This window comes from Labeo rohita, chromosome 12 (assembly GCF_022985175.1).
Source record: "Labeo rohita strain BAU-BD-2019 chromosome 12, IGBB_LRoh.1.0, whole genome shotgun sequence".
NCBI lineage: Eukaryota > Metazoa > Chordata > Actinopteri > Cypriniformes > Cyprinidae > Labeo > Labeo rohita.
Window position 1 is genome coordinate 24,680,892 of NC_066880.1, and position 25,126 is coordinate 24,706,017.

Genomic DNA, 25,126 nt, shown 5'->3' on the forward strand with positions numbered 1-25,126 from the left:
AAGGAGGGATTAGATGACAGAGGATAAGAAGATAGTATGCTATCAATGCACTATTGTGTTGATTTCTTCATCTGCAGTCAGCGGTAGACAAGGCCTTTGCAATTACTGTCCAAAGAATTAATCATTCATAATTCTCCGAGCTGCCACAAAGAGCACGCATATTAAAGGATCACGTCCATCTTGAACCACGGGGTTCTGCGCTATGAAGGAAAAAAAACAACTGTAGAAAGAGCACGCTGGTATAGGCTGTAGCTCTCATTAACTGCCTTTTTTTTTTTTTGAAGAGATATAAAATGATAAAATCATGATGTGTTCAATATTTATATTATGGTAATTTCAAAGTATTTCAAAAATATAGTTTTTCTGAAAAAAAAAAAAAAAAAAACTATAGTGGTGCTATTAAAAAAATATTTATTTGAGCATCGCAACTAGCAGAACACAGCAGCAACTGCTCAACCAATGGAATTTGTTTGGGGGCAGGGCTATCTTTTCATCCAACCAATGGTAGATTGAGGGGGGGGCGATCAGTGCAAATTAATTACAAAAAAAAAGAGTTGTTTTTTTTTACTTTTTATTTGGACCTTCACTTGGAAAAATGTGTTTTACCCGCCACAGAAAATATATATATTTTATATATTTTATATGTTTATATATATTTATATTTTATATAATTATTTAAAACAAAAACAGGCAGAAAAAAATTGGAAAACGCATCTAACTGCCATTTTATTTATTTATTTATTCATTCATTCAAATGAAAAAAATGAAACAAATCAATAAAGGATTATAAACAAAATATTACTCTTATTTTTATATCACTATAATGTCACTGTATTTCACAAATATATTTTGTTATTGTTTTTTTTTTTGTTTCTTTTTTTCTTAAACTGGCTAGCAGAACACAGCAGCAACTGCTCAACCAATGGAATTAGTTTGGGGCGGGACTATCCTTTCATCTGACCAATGGGAGATGGGGGAGGGATCGAGATAAATTAGTTAAAAAAAAAAAAAAATTTTCACTATTTATTTGGACCTTCACTTGGAAAAATATGTTTTAAAACAAATTGTTTTTAATTATTTAATCAAAATCGGGTGAACAAATTGGGAAAATGCATCTAACTGCCATTTTATTTATTTGAATTGTTTGTTTATTTATTAAAATCAAATTATAAAGGTTAAACAAATCAATAAAGAAGTATAAAAAAATATTATCACAGTATTTAACAAATATAGTTATTTTTCTGAAAAAAAAAAGTAGTGCTATCAAAATAATAATAATAATAATAATAATAAAAATTAATAAATAAAAACTTTTTTTAACTTTTTATTTGAATCTTTACTTGGAAAAATATATTTTAAAAAATAGTTTTTAATTATTTAATCAAAAACTGACAGAACAAATTGGAAAAACACATCTAACTGCCATTTTTTTAATTTTATTTATTTATTTAAATCAAATTATAAAAGTTAAATCAATAATGAAATATGAACAAAATATAAACTTCACAGTATTTCACAAATATGGATATTTGTGCTAAAAAGTGGTGCTATCAACATAAAACAGCAGCAACTGCTCAACCAATGGAACAAGTTTGGGGTGGGGCTATCCTAACATCTAACCAATGGTAGATTGGGGGAGGGATCAAGGTAAATGAGTCAAAAAAATATAAAAATCTACTTTTTATTTGGACCTTCACTTGGAAAAAACATGTTTTACCCACCATGAAACTATACACAACTAAAATACTAATATTTATGCTTGTTTTTTTCTTTGCTCTTGAACGTCAAACCATGAAGCTTTCATTTTGGTGGAAAACAGCAGAGAAACTCTTCTGTTGAAAAGCTTCTCTTTTGTTGACAACAGATTTATAAACTATTCTCATTACAAGCTTGGGAAGATGTTGTGACTCAAAACTCAAAACACTTGTAGAGATGGAGTTTGTGTTGCGCAGCATTTACCGCCAGCCGCTCTGAGACATTGTTATCATAAGGGGCCCACGCAAAAACATCACAGTTGTTGTATAATTACAACATTTGATAATTGCACAAAACCATATTGCATTCTCAGAAATTTGATAGAAATAATGAAAAAAAGTGTCTAGCCAACTGGTGAGTAACATGGTTTCATATACTTGCCAACACTTTTTTTAAACATTGCACTGACACACCATATCATTAGTCATTTCATCTATAAAAATGTATAATTACACCCCTATTGAACAGTGTTATTATTCAGGTAGCTAGTTTTAAAATTGCTAACTCTACAGTGCCCCTTGTGGCAATGCTGAGAATGCAACATGTACTACACCATACCAAAACCTCTGCAGCTCTTTGACTCTGAAGACTCAAAAGGGTTTAGCATGCTGGAAATTAGACACCACATGTCTGAGAGGTGCCATGCCATTATGCTTAAACTCAAAGTGCCACGGTACGTGCGATGACAAGAAAGGAAACACTAGTGTTCGCTAATGGCTGTTATTAAGCACCACCGACGCTCACTGGAGGTTAAAGGTCAAATTGACAACTGCCCCGGGGCAGAGGGGGTGAGAGGTGGCTGCTGATTGGCCACTGAAGCTGTATTAGAAATGTTTCCATGGGCAACTGGTCTCAGATCAGCAGTAAAGGGCATCTTTGTTCTAACAGCTAACTTGATAAATCAGTCCAAGAGAGTTTTCCAGCCACTGAAATATCAGCTGACAGGAACACGATTCTCTCCGCTTTGAACGCATGCTGCTGTCTTCCTTTTCTGCAAGTTTTGCAAATCACCTGGGGGTTTGAGAGCAGCCCCCCGAGAGCAATACCACATCCTCTAAAAAAAAAAAAAACATCAATGAGGTCAAATTTAACAATGCGAAGAAAGAAACCAACTTAAAGGCATGGTTTACTGAAAATTCTGTCATAATGTTCACACCCTTTTGTCAGATGTGTAGAATTTATAACTTTTTTCCATGAAACACCGAAGTATATATAGTAACCATATCTGTCAATTTCCAAAAAAAACGACAAAAGCACCATAAAAGAAGTCTATATGATTTGTACATTATATTTTAAGTGTTCTGAAGTCATATGACAGCTTTGTGTGAGGAACAGAGACAAATTTAAGTTCTCCTTTTGTGTTCCACAGAAGAAAAACAAGAACATCAAGGGGGTTACAATTACTGACATAGTTTTTTTTTTTTTTGCAAAACTAGTATCTTAAATGTAGTCAGGTGTATTATGCAACCTGGACCATTTTCTGGATTAAGGCTGTACAAAATAATAGTCTGTCAAGAGTTTATTGTGACTTTAGACAATATATATATATATATATATATATATAAACTAAAATAAAATAAAATTTTGCATATGGTTTTTGTTGAGTATTATTAGTTGAGTACAGGCTTTTCTGGTTCATATAGTATAATATAGAAGAATATGGAGCTAAAAAATAAATAAAGTAAAAATAAAAAAATAAATAAAATCTTAAGTGATCAATAAAAATAATTAAAATAAAATAAAATAAAATAAAATAAAATAAAAATCCAAAATAAACAAAAAAAATCTCAATTTGTTGTAAAATAAAATGTAAAAAATAAAATCAAATAACATCAAATAAAATCAAATCTAAAATAATAAAATAAAATAAAATAAAATAAAATAAAATAAAATAAAATAAAATAAAATAAAATAAAATAAACATAAGTTAAAGTAAAATAATTTTATTCAGAGGCCCAAACTGAGAAAAATTCTCAATTTGGTGTACAGTAAAATGTAAAGAATAAAATAAAATAAAATAAACACATTTTATTCAGGAGGCCCAAACTGAGAAAAATTCTCAATTTGGTATAAAATAAAATGTAAAAAGTAAAATCAAATAACATGAAATAAAATCAAATCTAAAATAATAAAATAAAATAAAATAAAATAAACATAAGTTAAAGTAAAATAATTTTATTCAGAGGCCCAAACTGAGAAAAATTCTCAATTTGGTATAAAATAAAATGTAAAAAGTAAAATCAAATAACATGAAATAAAATCAAATCTAAAATAATAAAATAAAATAAAATAAAATAAACATAAGTTAAAGTAAAATAATTTTATTCAGAGGCCCAAACTGAGAAAAATTCTCAATTTGGTGTACAGTAAAATGTAAAGAATAAAATAAAATAAAATAAAATAAAATAAAATAAAATAAAATAAAATAAAATAAAATAAAATAAAATAAAATAAACACATTTTATTCAGGAGGCCGAAACTGAACAAAATTCTCAATTTGGTGTAAAATGAAATGAAATGAAATAAAATTAAATAAAAAAAATAATAAAACACCTACATTTTACATTCAGTTTGGTTCAAACTGTGAAAAAAAAAATCTCAATTTGGTGTAAAATAAAATCTACAAAAAATAAATAAATAAATAATAATAATAAAAAAAATTCTTGTACTGTAAATCAGTGATAGATCAGTTGTCACTCTGTATCTCCTAATAATGTCTTACTAATTATATTTAAATGCGATTATCAAAGCTCTGTAGCTTTTATTGTGAAACATAATGCAATGCAATACACTGAGATTATTATTGACATTATTGAGAGATTAACAAATAAGCATTCCTCAAAAGCCTGATGTATCATATTGCTTACTCATATTTGAACAGAATTTTTCTGAAAAATGATGTATGGATAATCAAGTAAACTTGCTTCAGTCTAGTAAGTGTTCAACCTTGAAATATTACTATCAATATAAAAGCTACTTTCTTTTTAAAAATCAGTAATTTCACAGCATTGGACTAAACGGTCTTATACTAAAAAATGACATTTTACTAAAAATAGCTAAAAACAAAAAGCATGTTCCGCAAAGTTTTGATCATGTTGATAACTGACAAATCTGTGTGTCAAATATGACAGTAGGTTTTATATAGGGTCAAACTCTTGAGCGGAATAAATTTGATTAGCAAATAATGAAACCCCTCATGCACACAATATTCAGAGCCATATGACTAAGCAAACTGAATTAGAGAGGGGACACTGCAAGCAAATAGGGCATTAATTAGCCTAAGAGATGTAAAGCGCACAAAGTCCGAGACGTTTAATATTTAAGGAAGGCCTTCTTGAATTTCGCAACTCCCCCCAAGCTTACCAGACATGAAATGATTGGCTGACGATAATAACAGATTAGTCATCGTGAGTGACTGGGGCTTGGCACCAGACACCACAATAAGCCACATTGTGTTTCCTGACAAACGCAGCCGGCCCCCTCGCTTTAAAATATAAGATTCCACAATAGCTGCCCGGAGGGGGTGACGAACTTCAGAAAAGATCACCACACCACATTAACATTTATTTGAATTTTCTTCACAGGAACAAATGCAGCTGTTTGAGAACGTGCAATGCAATGCTCCTAAAAGACAAATATACGCTTATTTTCCATCTGTTGCTGGCAACTCTCGCTATGTTTTTCCTCTTTCCGTTCAGCTTCAGGTTGTCGGGTTGGGGGGATTTGCCGTTATAGGAGAAGTACCGTTAATAACTTGACTGTTGTTTCAGGCTCTGTAATGGACAGACAATAAAACTATTCATTTCCTCAAAGGTCAGGCCTGGGAGACACGCACATTGTTGGACCGTCTGCTGGCACGGACGCTATCTCACCTCGCATACTTCAGCTCAGGGAATCTTGCCTTGTGGAAATGACGAAAACGGGCCAAAGTAACAAAAACAAATACGTTTGGGCGACGATTACGGCTCCTTTCCCTGTTTTGTCTTTACAAAATGACTCTACCATTATTAGCAAACCAACAGGCTTTTTCCATTTCAATTCCCACTTCACAGTTTTGGAAACGCTGGCCCCGGCGCCTGGATTCAGTCAGGGAGCAGCGATATAAGAAGATCAGAGAGCTCTAATGGACAATAAGCCCTGTAAACTTCCAGCAGGCTTGCCAATAAGAAAAACATGATGGCTGGAAAAAAAACCAAGAATGAAATAATCGCCTGGATTGAGAGCAGAACAAACAAAGCAATCTAAATCAGTATAAAGAGAGTGAAGCACAGACATTTGTTTCTGTAATAAGGATTATTCAAATATCAAAGCGCCTTTTCATTGACTTTGGCAGGACGGTGATGTCTTTTTATAAATAGCATCTAAGTTCTGCAAAATGTGAAGCAAATGCTGAAACGAGCCTGTAAGACAGCGCTCCGTCTTAAATAACGTACACAGGAATATGCTCTATATACATAATAATGCGTTTTGTTATTTGCGCCTCAAATACAGGACACAATTTCCTGCCCAGAATTTCCATGTTAGCAACATCATTTGTATTTAGCCCCGAATGTATTACCCTGGCTGTGAAAGCGAACGTGTCATCTGTTTTACTCTCCTTCGCATTAGCTTCGCTCTCCCTGCCAGTGTCAGCACAACGTGGATTGCCTTTTTCGGGACATGAAAATGAAAGTCACATAGATTCTTGTCACAAATCAACTGCAGCATTAATGTTTTTGACATGAATGTCATTTAGCAGACAGACTCTAGCCAACATCCCCAGCATGCACCGAGCCAAAAGCTGTCTCTAACAGAGATCCCAGAAAGAGGCTTCACATATAAATACAGGCTGAACAGATAATAAAAAAATACAACTTTTACTATTCCGTGACAGTAAAATAGAAATCAAATGGAGAGATGTAGGTATGGTTGGGTAGTCAGAAAGATAGCAGTTATTTATAGTCGAATAAATACAGTCAAATATACAGACAGATTCAGATAGATAGACAGACAGACAAAAGATAATCAAACAAAATGACAGACAGACAAATAGACAGTAGCTAATCAAACTAAACGACACAGTCAGACAACAGATAATCAAATGAAAAGACTGACAGACAAACAGACAGACATAGACAATAGATAATCAAACAAAACAACAGACAGTCAAACAAAACGACAGACGAGAGACAGAGAGACAGAGAGACAGAGAGATAGATAGATAGATAGATAGATAGATAAGTAGATAGATAGATACATAGACAAAACTAGACAGATAATTAAACTAAACGACAGACAGACATTCAGACAGACAGATAGATAGATAGATAGATAGTTAGATAGATAATCAAACAAACCAGACAGATGATTAAATAAAAGACAGACAGACAGACAGACAGACAGACAGACAGACAGACAGATAGATAGATAGATAGACAGATAGTTTGATTGATAGATGATAGATAGATAGATAGATAGATAGATAGATAGATAGATAGATAGATAGATAGATAGATAGATAAACAAAACTAGATAGATAATTAAACTAAACAACAGACAATAAGACAGACAGACAGACAGATAGATAGATAGATAGATAGATAGATAGTTAGATAGATAGATAATCAAACAAAACCAGACAGATGATTAAATAAAAGACAGACAGACAGACAGACAGACAGACAGATAGATAGATAGATAGATAGATAGATAGATAGATAGATAGTTTGATTGATAGATGATAGATAGATAGATAGATAGATAAACAAAACTAGACAGATAATTAAACTAAACAACAGACAATCAGACAGACAGACAGACAGACAGATAGATAGATAGATAGATAGATAGATAGATAGATAGATAGATAGATAGATAGACAGATAGATAAATAATCAAACAAAACCAGACAGATGATTAAACTAAACGACAGACAGACAGACAGACAGACAGACAGACAGACAGATAGATAGATAGACAGACAGAAAGACAGACAGATAGATAGATAGATAAAACTAGACAGATAATTAAACTAAACGACAGACAATCAGACAGATAGATAGATAGATAGATAGATAGATAGATAGATAGATAGATAGATAGATAGATAGATAATCAAACAAAACTAGACAGATAATTAAACTAAACGACAGACAATCAGACAGACAGATAGATAGATAGACAGATAATCAAACAAAACTAGACAGATAATTAAACTAAACGACAGACAGACAGATAGATAGATAGATAGATAGATAAATAGATAAATAGATAAATAGATAGATAGATAAACAAAACTAGACAGATAATTAAACTAAACGACAGACAATCAGACAGATAGATAGATAGATAGATAGACCGATAGATAGATAGATAGATAATCAAACAAAAACAGACAGATCATTAAACTAAACGACAGACAATCAGACAGATAGATAGATAGATAGATAGATAGATAGATAGATAGATAGATAGATAGATAGATAGATAGATAGATAGAAATATAGATAGATAGACAGATAGACAGATAGATAGATAGATAGACAGATAATCAAACAAAACTAGACAGATAATTAAACTAAACGACAGACAGACAGATAGATAGATAGATAGATAGATAGATAGTTTGATTGATAGATGATAGATAGATAAATAGATAGATAAACAAAACTAGACAGATAATTAAACTAAACGACAGACAATCAGACAGACAGACAGACAGACAGATAGATAGATAGATAGATAGATAATCAAACAAAACCAGACAGATGATTAAACTAAACAACAGACAGACAGACAGACAGATAGACAGATAATCAAACAAAACTAGACAGATAATTAAACTAAACGACAGACAGACAGATAGACAGATAGACAGATAGATAGATAGATAAACCAAACTAGACAGATAATTAAACTAAACGACAGACAATCAGAGACATAGATAGATAGATAGATAGATAGAAATATAGATAGATAGACAGATAGATACAAATATATATATACAGAGAGATAAACAAATCTGTTTTATATTGGATATCTTCTGTTGGGTGTGTTGTTAGGCTCTGTTATTAATTTTACAGCGGCTATAATTGTGCGGCTACATCACATCCGCCATGAAAGACAAGCCATTTGTGATTATATCACCACCCTCCAGGTGCTGCACAAATGATCTCTTAAACGCCACTGAAAATACGAGACATTTCCACTTCTCACGCTCTGTGCAAATCAACACCTGATCATCTTAAAGATTCCCCATCCGGCGTAGAGTTACTGCACGCTCATTATGCCCCATATCATACACAGATAGCACAGCAGGGTGGGGTTCTGATCACACGGTGCATCTGATAACACCCAGCCATTGTTCAAAGACAACAACTCCTCAGCAGTCTTCTTATATATCATATATATCATATTAGTCGGAGAACCTAAACTGAACCCAGTAACACAAGTGCAGGCTCAAAGACAAGTAAACAGACAGACAGAGAGACAGCACCAGCCTTCCAGTGACCTGAATGGTTTTGAAGTCGGCAGCCAAAGCAGAAATTTTAGATGAGGTATCGCTACCATCACGAGAATTAATTTGAGCAATATATCCCAAAGTCAAACTTCATCACAGTGCGTAACAAGGCCAGAGGGGAGATATGTTAATTACGAGATTAAGAATGCATCAAGTCAATTTCAAGTTGTTTTTCTTTTCCCTTTTTTTTTCTCGGTTCAGCTTCAGAGAGATCCATTAAACCCTTTTTCCCCCCCCTCCATCTAAGACACTAACTTGGCAGCTGAATATGAGCAAGCATAAGCAAATCTGCTTGAGTTTGTTACTGGTGAAATGGAATGTGACTTCAAAACTAATTGCTGTCACTCGACACTAGTTTAGCAACCTAAATGTGCACTTGCTACAAGCCTGATATATTACAAGATATTAGGCACTTATTGGGTGTATCTGCAAACTTCTTCCAAAAATTCTTCCCCATTAACTGGAACAGCGCCGTGATCCTCGCACGCACTTGAAATGTGTAGCTGCAGCGAAAGTGATATTTTTGAAAGCCGCAAAAAGCATTTAGCTGAGAGGGCGGAACCAAAACGGAACATCATTAAATCTACAGCACTTTCAAGGGCAGTCCAAAGATCTGCATTATTATTATGCAGCGTCCCAGAGCGCTCTGACAGGAGCCTAATATGGCAGAATCCTTATAGCTATCTTCTCGTTTCCCTCGAGACACGGCTAAAATTATTGCAGTCCCTCTATCCAAAGCAGGACCTTTAAAAATCTAATTATTGCAGACTTCACAAATCAGAGCGTAAAGTTTATGTCAGATTCCTAGACACTAAGCCCTTCCCTGATGGCAAAATATATTGCGATAGAGGCGATAAACAATGTTTCAATTGATTACAAACTGTATTTTTTACATCCCCTCACAATTTTCTTGGCAGTCTTTTTTCCTGGCTGTCGTCCACATACCAGACGGAGAGAAAAAAAACAGTTTTAAATATTAATACACTCCCTATTTGTGCAGGTGAACAATCCGCTTTTTATTCAGCATCAATTACAGCCAAATGCCTTTTTATTTTACACTAACACGAGCAGAGTGCTGTTTCAAGAGTGATTGACACAATTTTCATATCACCTGCAGACAGCTTTCCTTCTTAACCTGAGAAAGGCTGCGTTAAAATGCTCCGGGTCAAAAATTAAAAAGCAAAACATGTCTGTGAATCATTCTCCTTAACCCAAATTCATTTCATAACCACCTCTGATCTCATATTAAAAAGCAAAAGAGTTTACTCTGCGACCCCTGTAAATTATGATAATGTATTATACCTTTCAATAATAAACTGGTGAACGAAGGTCAGATTTGGACATTAAGTTGATGTGGGGGACAGTTCACTCAAAAGTGATTTTTTGTGATCGTTTGCTCATCTTCAGGTTATTCCGAACCTGTTTGACTTCTGTTTTTCTGTGGAATACAAAAGGAGAAATTTTGAAGAATGTACTATTCGCTCTTTTCCAATAAATAGCAATGAATGAAGCTTTGAAGAGTTCAACTCAATAATTCAGTCACAGGCTTTAGCAAAACATAGGAGGATATTATCAGTGAATAAAGACTTTAAACAAAGCCATCATGTGATTTAAAGTTCACCTGAAATTGAAAATTGAAAAAAGTCAAAAGTTTTTTAACAGTAAGATTTATAATGTTTTTTAAAGAAGCCTCTTCTGCTCACCGAGCCTGCATTTACTTACTCCAAAGTACAGTAAAACAGTAAAATTTTGAAACATTTTTACTATTTAAAATAAATGTTTTCTCTTTGAATATAGTTTAAAATGTAATTTATTCCTGTGATCAAATTTAAATTTCAGCATTATTACTCCACTACCTGAGAAAGATATTATTCATACAAATGAGAAAAATATTAATAAAACAATATTAAATATGAATTCTAATTTATTAATTCAAGTAATTATTTTAATAATTAATTAATTAATTATTCTCAATTAATTAATTCAAATGTTAATATTAATAAAACAATATTAAATGTGAATTCTAATTAATTAAATAATTACTTGAATTAATAATTAATTAAATAATTAATTAATTAATTAATTATTCTTAATTAATTAATTAAAATATTAATATTAATTCAGTGTCACATGATCCTTCAGAAATCATTCTGATATGCTGCTTTGCTGCTCAATAAACATTTATTTATTTATTTATTTATTATTATTAATATTAATATTTAAAACAGTTGAGTATTATTTTTTCTTTAATGAATAGAAAGACCCAAAGATCAGCATTTATCTGAAATAAAAAGCTTTTGTAACATTATACACTATACCATTCAAAAACTTGGAGTCAGTATACTGACATAAATATATTATACATTTTTTTTTTATAGAAATTAATACTTTTATTTAGCAAGGATGCTTTAAATTGATCAAAAGTTACGACAAAAGATTTCAGTTTCAGATAAATGCTGTTCTTTTAAATTTTCTATTCATCAAAGAAACCTGAAAAAATTTTACTCAGCTGTTTTCAACATAATAACAATAATACAATTTTTTGAGCAAGAAATCAGAATATTATTTTTTTTCTAAAGGATCATGTGACTGGAATAATAATGCTAAAAATTCAGCTTTGAAATCAGAGAAATAAACTACATTTTAAAATATATTCAAATAGAAAACTGTTATTTTAAATCGCAAAAATATTTCACAATTTTACTGTTTTTGCTGTACTTTGGATCAAATAAATGCAGGCTTGGAAAATATTTTGAACAATGTCAGTAAGCAAACAGCCATAGACTTCCATATTATGGAAAAACAAATTATGGAAGCCAATGGCTACCGTCAACTGTTTGGTTACCAACATTGTTCAAATATAGTGGACAAGCTGCATGGAATACTTTTATGATGCTTTAATGTCCTTTTTAAAGCTTGAAATCTCACATTGTGATTGCATGGAAAAGAGCAGCTGGTACAGTCTTCAGAATTTCTCTTTTTGTATTTCATCCAGGACAGGAAGTCATATGAGTTTGGAACAATATGAGAGTGAGTAAATGATGAAAATGCTTATTTTTAATTTACAAACTAAATCTGATATTGAAAAAACTGGTTTTGGGTTGAAACTGGAATGGTTCTGTGCCAGAATATTTCGCTTACCAAGTGGATCTGGAGGTACCCTGAGTAAATCCATTTAGCATCCTGACAACACAAACAGTCTCATATAGAGTCATTAAAAAGCGACTTATTAACATTACAAAAATGCGCACGCTCGCAATCCACAAAGAAATAATAAGGTAGCAGGACTGACAGCGAATAAATCACAGATCTTTTTGTGCAGCTATTGATTGTCATTCGCAGCTGTAGCCTGCACATAAGCTACAGTGACAAAGCATCCATTATTGATTCTTCTATCTCATAGGAACCTCATACATCAGGCCACTTGAGAGCACGTTCGCCTCCACGCTTCGAGACAAAGCCGTATGCAAATTCCAGTAACTGGCAAAGCAAAAAGATCCATCCACTAGTGCTGCATAATTATTATATCCACCAAATTGAAGGGGGTGATATGTATATTTAGCCCTTCAATGGCTTTTAACCTGCTTGAGAACTGATTCAAATGCTATGCACCGAAAACTGATTTTTTAGGGGGATGATTTTGCCTGTTAGAAATACACAGTCTGCACAATTGTGGAAGTCCCTCGTTGGCCTTTCTGACTGTCTGGGCTGGGTGATATAGCTAAAACTACTTCTTGACATTTTCCTGCCTTTATGTGATATTCTGTACATATAGATGCCCTTGACTGTTATGTATTTGCACTTTCAACCATACAAATAGATATATATATACTTTTAAAAGCAAGCTAACCGACCACCAAAAATTACATACAAAATATCAATAAATAATAATAATAATAATAATAATATTTAGTAATATTATTTAGTAATAATATTTTTCACTACACAAAGAATTAAATAATAATTTTTCTAAATTATATTCTTTTAAAAGCAAGTAAAATGTCCCCCGATTTTTTGAAATAAACAATATCAATAAATATCAATTATTAATAATAATAATAATTAGATTAAAATTAGGCATGTGAGGCATATTTTTCACTACATGAAGAATTAAATGTCCCCAAATTTAAAAAAAAAAAAAAAAAAAAAAATCAATGAATAATAATAATAATAGTAATAGTAATAATAATAATAATAATAATTATATTATTAATAATAATAATAATAATAATTAGTTAGAAATTAGGCATGTTAGGCATGTTTTTCACTAAATGAAGAATTATTTATTTTAGATAGATATATAGATAGATATAATTTTAAAATGTCCCATAATAATAATAATAATAATAGTATTATTAATAATAATAATAATAATAATAATATATATATGTGTATAAACTTTCAAAAGCAAGCTAATTGTCCCTCTTAAATGATAGAAAATATATCAATAAATAATAGTAATAATAATATTTACTTTGAAATTAGGCATTTTAGGCATATTTTTCACTAAATGAAGAATTAAATAATTTATTTTCAGATAGATATATAGATAGATATACTTTCAAAATATCCCAAAATAAAAATTAATAATAATAATAATCAATTTGAAATAAGGCATCTTATATATCTTAAATATCTATATCTTATAAGACATAGGCATCCTATATATACTTTTAAAAGCAAGCAAATTGTCCCCAAAAAATTGTATATAAACTATATTTAGTTTAATATTAGGCATCTTAGGCATATTATATATATATATATATATATATATATAACATTTTTAAAAACAAGTATATGTTTAAAAAAATCAATAAATCAATTAATTAATTAATAATAATAATAATTAGTTTAAAATTAGGCAACTTAGGCATTTTTTTCACTGAATGAAGAATTAAATTATTTATTTTCAGATAAATATGCCTAAGATGCCTAATTTCAAACTATATATTATTATTATTAATATTAATATTATAAAATATTTGGTTTGAAATTAGGCATCTTAGGCATATTTTTTACTAAATGAAGAATTAAAGTAATTATTTTCAGATATATAGATTGATATAAAATAATAATAATAATAATAATAATAATAATAATAATCATATTTTATAAACTTACATTATATTATAATAACTTATAATAATATAATATAAATAATAATATAAAGCAAGTAAAATCTTTTTTGAAAAATCTAAAACCATAACTCTTCCATGACTATTCTGTTCTGGGAAAACTAGCCAAAATATTGATGATTCATCCTGACTAGCATGACCAAGTAATATCATGTTTGTTAAACTAAAGCCCATTTTGCTATTTGAAGTCCTTAAATATGTCCTGCCCAAATTTCCTGTTTAACCATGAAAACACAACTTAAAGCTTAAAGACACTTCATAACACACACATGCAAATCTGTAATAGTCACAGTTGTGCCTAATCTTAAATCGGCAGCAAAACGATTGCGAGTATTCGTTTTCACCCAATCCAAGCCAACAGATATTTACAAAACAGGAACGCAGCCAAAATGACATATTTATAAGGCTGTAAATGCACACGGTGCGCTATATACACTCACCAGTAAAGAACTCTTGGATTACAAAGGTTGCAAATATAACAACTCATGTGATATCACTCTTAAACTGTGTCAACAGCTAATAAAAGAAACATACGCTATTTATTTTATCTCCTGCATAACACAAAGTGGAATCACACAATGTTAATTCTGTTCAAAAAGCACAAAATATACAAAGCGGGAGCAAATGTTTTGTTTTTGATCTGAGCCGAAGCCTAAAAACTAAACATACAGCGCTTTGATAAATCAAATCCGTACTGAGCAATCACACAGGAAGCGTAATCACACTGGGTGTGATCCGTCTGCACATTAATGAGCATTTACACACCATATTGTTCCCAGTTAATGAGAGACACAAACAACCAACGAAGGAAAAAGCGCAGAGGGAGATGAATGCAGTGGCGACACCCTGCCTGTTTGAACAAGTGTCATACTCAAACACTTTCTTGCTGTGTCTTGTACAATCACTTAAGTTTCTACTCACCGTAAAAACATAGGTTTGACGCTCATAAAAAAGAAACATTCACGCCGTGTTATTATCAAGGACTGCAGGCGGTTAGTCGTGACAAACACCACGTTATTTTCTCAAGTGTTACGTGAAGTGGCTTACTGAGATTTGTGCCATTAAACGCTTTCCGGGTGTCTTACTTTAGTGTCATAAAGAATACTGCCATAATCAAATTATTATTTAGAATCCAGTCTTACTATATGGCTCATATAAACGGTGTCATGTGCCAACAGGAACTGTAAGGAATGAGAAATCATGCTGTATACCGAGTTCAGCCTTCTCTTTGAGGACGTCCTTGAAGTTGAGGCCGCTGTTGAGCGTGGACTCTCTGTATTTGTGGAGCGCTTCTCTCTGGCCGTTCTTGCCGAGCTCCTTCAGCACTGTGGGTTTGAGGGGAACGGCCCGCAGACCCTTGTTCCAACTCGACACGTCCGCCACCATCCATTTCACCAGATCCTCCAACTTCACAATGACTTTCTCAGAGACGGCGATCACTTCATCCTGTCACAGACATACGCAAAATGAGGAAGGGCACAGGTGTAGTGGCAAAACACTTTTTAAATTCCTAATTTAATGACCATATTTTTCAGTTGTGCCCCACTCTATGTGCAAACAAACGTTAATAAGGTTAATAAGGCTCATAAAATATCAGATCATTTGAGCTTGTGGTCTCCCAAAAAATGGGTAATGATATTTATGAATACATTTTTACATTTGCAAAATATGCTTTTAGTGTACTTTTTTTTTTAAGTTTTGAAAAAAAAGTTTTGAAAATGAAAAAAATAAGAAAAGAAAAACACAATAATAAAACAAAACAAAAAATGGAACAATAAAAAATACACATTAAAATAAAACAATATTACAATAAAAAAATAATAAAAAAAATCTTTAAACACATTAGTAAAAAAACAAAAGAAAAACAAAAATAAAATAAAATAAATGAAAAATAGAATCAATTAAAATAATGAAATGAAATAATAGAAAATTATACATTAAAATAAAACAAAATAAAAATTAATACAATAAAAAATAAAAATAATAAATAAAAATAATAAATAATAAATAAATAAATACATATAGTTAAAAAATAACAAATTTTCTGTAAAAAAAGAAAACACAATAATAAAATAAAATCAAAAATAAAGAAATTAGTTCAAAAATAACAAATATTCTGTAAAAAAGCAAAAGACAAGAAAAACGCAATAATAAGATAAAATAAATTAGGATAAACATAGGATAAATAAATAAATAAATATAGTTCAAAAATAACAAATATTCAATAAAAAAGAAAAAAAACATAATAATAAAATTAAATTAAATAAATAATAAATAAATTTGTTTCAAATAACAAATATTCAGTAAAACAAAATAAGAAAAAAACAATAATAAAATAAATAAAAATAAATAAAAATACTGAAATAATAAAAAAATACATTAACATAAAACAAAATAATACAATAAAAATAAACAAAATAAGAATAAATACAATAAAATAAAGAACAAAATAATTAATTAATTAATTAATTAATTAATTAAAAAATAACAAATATTCAGTTTTAAAAAAACAAAAGAAAAAACAATAATAAAATAAAATAAATAAAAACCAGAATAAATTTTAAAAAAATGAAATAATAAAAAAGTATATATTAAAATAAAACAAAATAAAAAATTGCAATAAAAAATAAACAAAAAAATAAAAATTATACTTTTATTCAAAGATGAATTAAAATGATTAAAACTGACAATAAAATAAAAACGTAAAAATACGTCAAAATAAATATAAAGAACAAAACAAAATTATATATATATATATATATATATATAAACAAAAATTGACAGTAAAAAAAAATAAAGAAAAAAAAACTATAATAAAATAAGTTGAATTAATAAAAAAAAATTAATGAAATACATTATAAATTAAAATAAAACAAATAATGAAATAAAACATAAAATAAATAAAATAAAACTTTAATTTCAGCTTATACTTGAAAAATTCAAAAATAAATGCTGTTATTTTGTTTTCCAACTCTGATAATATGACCCATTAATAACTGTGCATCAATAATAGTTGATTAAAAGAAATTGAACATGAAATCAGCATATCAGAATGATTTCTGAAGAACCACGAGACACTGAAGACTGAAGCAATGGTTCCTTAAATTCTGCTTTGCATCACAAAAATAAATTATATTTTAAAGTTATTTTAAATTATAATATTTCATGATATTGCTATTTTTAGTGTATTTTTATCAAATAAATGCAGCCTACTTTTAAAAACATTTAAAAACATCAAAGTTTTCAAACATTCGACCAATAATTGCATATGTAAAACTTTTATGAAAACAATGATTAAGACTGATTCAAGGTTTAAGTAAAATGTTATTACTTTTAGCTTGATGGTTACACCACAACATTTTTCATTAAACTATCATTTTTCTTGAAAACAGCACAAAAAATATAATTTTCTTGGCACATGATTTTTAAGCTTGATTTATAAAAGATGTCCTGTTCTTTAACATAATGACCCCATTATCAAATATTTGGCAAAAAAAAAACAAAAAAAACAGACAGTTTCATTACTTGTAATATGACATTGTGAACAGTCATAAAGTTCAGAATTGAAAAATAAATCAGAAAAGGGTTCAATGTACACAACACAAAAAGCACAGCCCCAACCACAGAGTCATTTCTTTCTTCTAATATATATCTTGTGCAGACCGTAATTCAAAATGTTGTAATTTGGAGGGCAATTCCATTTTAATGCATCACGGCACTAAAGCATTACAATGAGTTTGCCAAGCAGTCTTGCTTGCTTTATTCGTTTATAAAAGTTAAGCAAGAGCTTTGCTTGTGACCTGGCACGGGATAACAGAACGGTCCCAGTTATACAGGGAATCTGGGGAACAGATGCGTTCGTATTTGGCAGAGCGCTGGATCATGCACTTTTGACTGACTCCGCTGCACCGTTCAGCACGCTGCGAAATTCACTGAATGTTTCCTCCACATTGTTTGGCTACGTTTCCCAAGTTTGACCCAATAACGGCGATCATAGATCAGAGGGAATACCTGCTCTGCGACAATACAATATAGTTCATTTCTTTTTTTTCTTCCCGGATCTGCAGGCAGCATCAACTTTCTGCTGAACGGACCACGTCTAATTAAGTCCTCTTTAAGTAGGGCTGTTTCTTTTTAGATTTCAGATTTTTTTTTTCTTGGTTCCATAGAACAGGTCCCATTGTCATGCTGTCAAGCAAACAATTTATCTTTTGCACAGACAGAGTAATGGGACGAAAATGGAACTTTACTTTAGTGTACTTAACCGCACCATATGAAAAGGTTTATGAAGTTACCAAGAGGTACAAAGTCAAGAGGGGTTTGGCCTTAATAAAAGTCACGATTGAAAGGATATGAATGCGTTATCTATGATTTCCTTGCACTGGGGCATGTATGCATTCCTCTAGGTTTACGTACACTCTTCTGCAATGTAGAATACTGCAGTTGAATCAGTGGAAACTCAACTGGTGGGTTGCAACTCGGAAATGGAAGAAAAAGCATAATCACAATAAGAAAAAATAAAAAATAAAAAATGCAAACAATAATTTTTATTTTTTATTTAATTTTGTTTTGCTATCCTAACTATGCACAATTATATACTTGCATTAACATTAGAATAGCTAAATAAAATAATAAAATATAAATTAAATTACAAAATAAAAATAAAACAACTATGCACAATTATATAATTGTATCAACATCAGGACATCAAGAGAATAAAATCACACATAAATAAAAAAATAAAATAAATCAAATTAAGTAAAATGTAAAAACAAAATAAATAAAAAATAAAATAATACAATTAAAATGTAAAATAAATAAAGAACAAAATAAAATATGAATTGCTATGCACAATTATGTAATTGCATCAACATCAGGATAGCTAAATAAAATAAAATAACACAAAAATAAAAAATAAAATAAATAAAATTAAGTCAAACATAAAAAACAAAATAAATTGAAAATAAAAAATTAAATTAAAATGTAAAATAAATAAAGAACAAAATAAAATATAAATAAATAAATACAACAAATATTGACAGTAAAAAAACAATAAAATAAAATAATAAAATTAAATTAAAAATAAAAATTAAATTAAAATATTACAAAAATAATAATAATAAACAATTAATAATAATAATTAATTAATTAATTAATTAATTAAATAATGTTCATTTAAAAAGAAAATTCATTATTCATTATCATTATATTGTTAAGTAAAAAACAAAAAATAAAATAAACTGTATAAAATTAAAATGAATTAATTTAAAAAAGAAAAATATATAAATATGTAAAAAAAAAAAAAAAAAAAAAAAAAATATGATTATAAAATAATAAAATGAAAATACTCCATATATCTTTTGTTTACTTCTGTTTTTGGTACTGTGTTAGACATCACCTTTACTTGCAAACAATAATATTTAATTTAATTTAATTTAATTTTGTTTAATTTAATTTAATTTAATTTAATTTTAATTTATTTTATTTTATTTTATTATATAGTTATTATATTTATTATATACTTTCATTAACATTAGGATAGCTAAATAAAATAATAAAATGAAATGAAAAAATAATACATTTAAATAAAACAAAATAATAATAATAATTAATGAAATAAACAAAATAATAAACAAACCAACCAACCAATAAATAAATGTTTATTTGAAAAGAAAAAATATAAAATATGTAAAAAATAAATTTAAATTAAAAAAAAGAAATACAGAAAAAAAACAATTAAAAAATAATAATAATAATAAAATGAAATTAAATAAAATGGCAATACTCCATATACCTTTTGTTTGCTTTCATTTTTGGTACTGTGTTAGATAACAACTCCAATTTAAAATCTGGGTCCTGAAGCAGAAGTATTCCAGAACCACTAATTTAAATGACCTTTTTCCATCCTCTACGGGTGCAAATAGAAAACGGCTGCGCACCTCCAAATGTTTGCAGCAGAAAAATGAATCTAGCCTCTCCATAATGACCATCTGAGCGCAGAGGCATCTGTTTTCACGCGTATATAAAGCTAAGTGGGTCAAACACTGTTAATCCTGACGGCGACACAGCAAACTTTACTATGAGATCATGTGCCCCGCTCCGCCGCTTTGAAGCTCTGACTGCACTGCACTGCTTTGATTAAAATAGTGCTTCATTGTGTAAAATCATTTAGGAGGAAACAAACAAAACAACGAACAAAGTGCATTTCCCTTCTATTATAAGTGATGTTATGAAAGAGAGCAATCAAAGGATTTTATAGATTTTGTGCTTCACTTTTGGATTTACACTCGAGGCCTTTTTATTACACTTTAAGCGTCTTTCAGATGGTGACGCCCCTGAACCAGAGTCATGCTGAGCCCGTCTCACTCCGCTGATTCAGGGGTCAGCTCAAGAATTCCCCAGGTCAACACAGATTTGTACACCTGCTTGCACGTCGATTTAATTATTGACCTGCTAGCGTTTAAAAAAGGGCCTTGCAGATCCTTAGGAAGTCTAGTTAAAAGTTAAATCAAGAATTCAGCTTGAATAATTGATCTCACTCTGAGCTCAAACCAGAAACTAGGACTGGACATAGATAACACTTGTACAAAATTATACATGGGTATTTTTAAGGCATATTATTTTAACCAAACAGCCATTATTTCCCAATAACTTGGAGAGCTAAACACAGAATGAATAGTGAAATATTTCTATATATTTAGTACTGATCGACCTGAACAAGATATTTTACATAAAAGAGATTTACATATAGTCCACAAGAGAAAATAATAGTTTAATTTATATAATGACCCTGTTCAAAAGTTTACATACACTTGATTCTTAAAGGAGAAGTCCACTTCCAGAACAACAGTTCACAAATGATTTACTCACCCCCTTGTCATCCAAGATGTTCATGTCTTTCTGTCTTCAGTTGTGAAGAAATTATGGTTTTTGAGGAAAGCATTTCAGGATTTTTCATTGGTGCCCCGATTTTAAGTTTCCAAAATGTAGTTTAAATGCAGCTTCAAAAGGCTCTAAATGATCCCAGCCGAGGAAGAAGGCTCTTATCTAGTGAAACGATCTGTCTTTTTTTTTGGAAAATAAAAATGTGTATACTTTTTAAGCACAAAAGCTCACGTAGCACAGGTTCTGGGATGCGCGTTCACGACGCTACATACTATTGAATCATGTCGAAAGGTCATGCTGAACCTAGGTGGAACTACAGACCTAGTGTTTACAAAGCGAACGTGCAAAGACTAAGAAAGTGCAAGTAAGTCAAACACTGTTTACAAACGATTCTGAAGTTGTAGGAGAAAATAAGATGGAGTTTTTAACCATACTCTACCTTTTTTAGCCGGAGTACACAGGCAATGAACTTACACGTGATTCGTAGCAGTGATGGGAAGGACCTTTTACAGACTCGGACCTTTGAGTCCAGCCAAATAAATGAAACTTTTTTCGAGTCATTTCATTCATTTTAGCAAAATATAATTAAAATGTTACATGTTACTTCCCTAACACATCTACTGCTTACACAAACGTTGATCACATTACAAACAAGACAAAACTATAATGCTATAAGAAACAGAAAAGATTAATTCATTGTTTACCTGAGTCTTTAGTCTTTGATTAGCTCACCTCACCTCTTATCTGACAAGTTTTCGGGTTTGAGTCGTTCATTCATCACGTGACAGCCCCATAAGATGAACGAACAACTCGAAAAACCCGAAAAACCCGAAGACTCGAAACAGGTGAAATAATTCCACTACAGAACTTAATAGGAAGTTGCGCATGTGCGACTGAACGAATCACTCCCTGAGACGACTCGATCTTCCTGAGTCACATTAAAGATTCGTTCAAAATGAAAGAACCGTTCAAGAACGACCAATTACTAATTCGTAACATCGTGGACGCGCATCCCAGAGCCTGTGCTACACAAGCTTTAGTGCTTAAAAAGTATACAAATTTTTATTTTTCAAAAAAATGACCGGTCGTTTCGCTAGATAAGACCCTTCTTCCTCGGCTGGGATCGTTTAGAGCCATTTGAAGCTGCATTTAAACTACATTTTGGAAGTTCAAAATCAGGGCACCAATGATGTCCATTATATGGAGAAAAATCCTTTACGGATTTCTTTATGACTGAAGACAGAAAGACATGAACATCTTGGATGACAAGGGGGTGAGTAAATTATTTGTAAATTGTTGTTCTGGAAGTGGACTTCTCCTTTAATACTGTGTTGTTGCCTGAATGATCAACAGCTGTGTGTTTTTTTGGTTTTTTTTTTGTCTAGTGATAGTTGTCCATGAGTCCCTTGTGTGTTCTGACCCGTTAAACTGCCAGCTGTTCTTCAGAAAATCCTTCAGATCCCACAAGTTCTGTGGTTTTTCAGCATTTTTGTGTATTTGAACCCTTTCCAACAATGACTGTATGATTTTGAGATCCATCTTTTCACACTTAGAACATTTGAGGGACTCATATGCAACTATTACAGAAGGTTCAAACGCTTAGAGGTGCTACAGATGGAAACACAATGCGTTAAGAGCTGGGGGGTGAACACTTTTGATCAAAATGAACGTGTACATTTTTCTTATTTTGCCCAAATATCTTTTTTTTTTTTTTTCCATTTAGTGCTGGCCTTCAGAAGCTACAGAAGATACTTACATGTTTCCCAGAAGACAAAATAAGCTAAATTTACCCTGATCTTCAAATTCAAAAAGTTTTCACCCCCCGGCTCTTAATGCATGAATTTTCCTTCTGGAGCATCAGTGAAATTTTGAACCTTCTGTAATAGTTGCATATGAGTCCCTCAGTTGTCCTCAGTGTGAAAAGATGGATCTCAAAACCATACAGTCATTGTTGGAAAGGGTTCAAATACACAAAAATGCTGAATATCCAAAGAATTTGTGGGACCTGAAGTATTTTTCTAAAGAACAGCAGGTTTAACAACTAGTTAACAACTAACACAAAAAAAAAAAAAAAAAAAAAAACACAGCTGTGGATCATTCAGGTAACAACACGGTATTAAGAATCAAGTGTATGTAAACTATTGAACAGGGTCATTTTTATAAATTCAACTACTATTTTCTCTTGTGGACTATGTGTAAACATCTTTTATGTGAAATATCTTATTCAGGTCAGTACTAAATAAACAATAACAACATTTTGCAGATTCTGCAAGGTGTATGTAAACTTTTGAGCTCAACTGTACTAACAATACACAACATAAACATCATTTTACCGCAACATTCAAATACAAGATGCAAATCAGTCAGTAAGTTTAAAATGTAAGTTTGAAACGAATCAAAGGCGTAAACACTGACACATCCTTGTCTAAATTCTTTTATACTCACATAAAGACTAATGAAACACTCTTTATGACAACCTAACAACCAAATAAATGATCAACATCAGAATTACTGTGAATACTGTACTGCAAATATTCAAAACATCTCATATACCCAAACTCATTTTTGTCATACATTTTGTCATACTAGCATTGGAGACTAAAGAAAGCATCAGTCGGCTGCAGATTAATATGAGAGTATTAAAATATAAAGGCAGGAATCAAAGAATAAAATCCAATCTTGTGTTAATCCATTCCTGCGTTATAAAAACACCCAGAGATTCTCTTAATACCTCTTAATATTGGATGTCCCTAATTACTATGCATGTAAACAACAGCCAATGCTTAATTGTACATTGCTAACGCTATTGAACAAACTTGTTTACATTTCCTAATATTCCTATAACAATCGAAGCACACTTAAAACTAGGAGTTAATGGTATTAGCACAATCTTACAGGCTTTATTAATTATTCAATCATTTTATAACAAGGTAAAGAAATGTATTTACAATAAACCCATTTTCTCAGTGAATTCAACGCAAATTATTTATAAATTAAAAGCTAAAAGCTATTTTTGGGTAATCTGGTGAAATAAACACTTAACGCTACGTTATATAATGTGATTATTTTATTTACTTGTAGAGTGAATGAACTAGACTGTCCTATGAAAGATCACTTGAATGAACACATTTGATTGCTCTCTTTAGGTAAACTTTCACAGAAGTTAAACCTTAACTTAACGACGTTATTGACGTCAAAACAGTTCCCGAGTTTAGACGCAAACGGTCTCAGTTTATTTTCTCATCTCAAAACTCCAGTGTTGCATTAAACGTCTGTTTTGCACATTCACGCTGAAGACGAGACCCACGGCTCCATCCTGCTGCAATTAGCACAGTCGCTGTCAAAGAGGCATGAACTGATTCAGAAATAACTTGCAGATGTGCAACTGAAATCTCTCCTGAATCTAATTCAGTTCCTTTTACAACACGCCAACAACAGCCGTTTGTTTGAGCGTGTCGAGCGGCGCGCTGATTGGACGTGCAAGCGCGGCGCTGCTTCAGAATGGGCCGCTCTGAAATATGATGACATCGCTTTACAAAATTAAACCCATTTGTCATGAAACGCGAGAGCTTTGAGAGACAATGCAAATGTTTGCTCGTAATGCTCAGATGAAGGTTAAAGAAAACCAAGAAATATCAATGTCAACCACACGCTGGGGGTTAAAAAGTTCAAATAATCATGTTTAAACAAACAAAAGCCATGATTATTCAGATGCGGTATTTAAAATGAATAGTCACCCATCAGGTTGAATATTTTAGCTGGGTTTTTTTCAACGTAATATTTTTGGCAGCAGCTCCCTCATGTCGTTCCAAGCCCGTAAGACATTTGTTCATCTTCAGAACACAAATGAAGA

General features: G+C 30.8%; 1 protein-coding gene across 1 annotated transcript in view; it reads right to left on the bottom strand.

Annotated features, from left to right (window-relative positions):
- Positions 1 to 25,126, bottom strand: part of arid5b (AT-rich interaction domain 5B) — a 158,726-nt gene that overhangs the window by 126,051 nt on the left and 7,549 nt on the right. Inside the window, exon 3 of the mRNA XM_051124509.1 lies at positions 15,600 to 15,834. Coding sequence (XP_050980466.1) covers positions 15,600 to 15,834 — 235 coding nt within the window. The remainder of the gene's footprint in view (positions 1 to 15,599; positions 15,835 to 25,126) is intronic.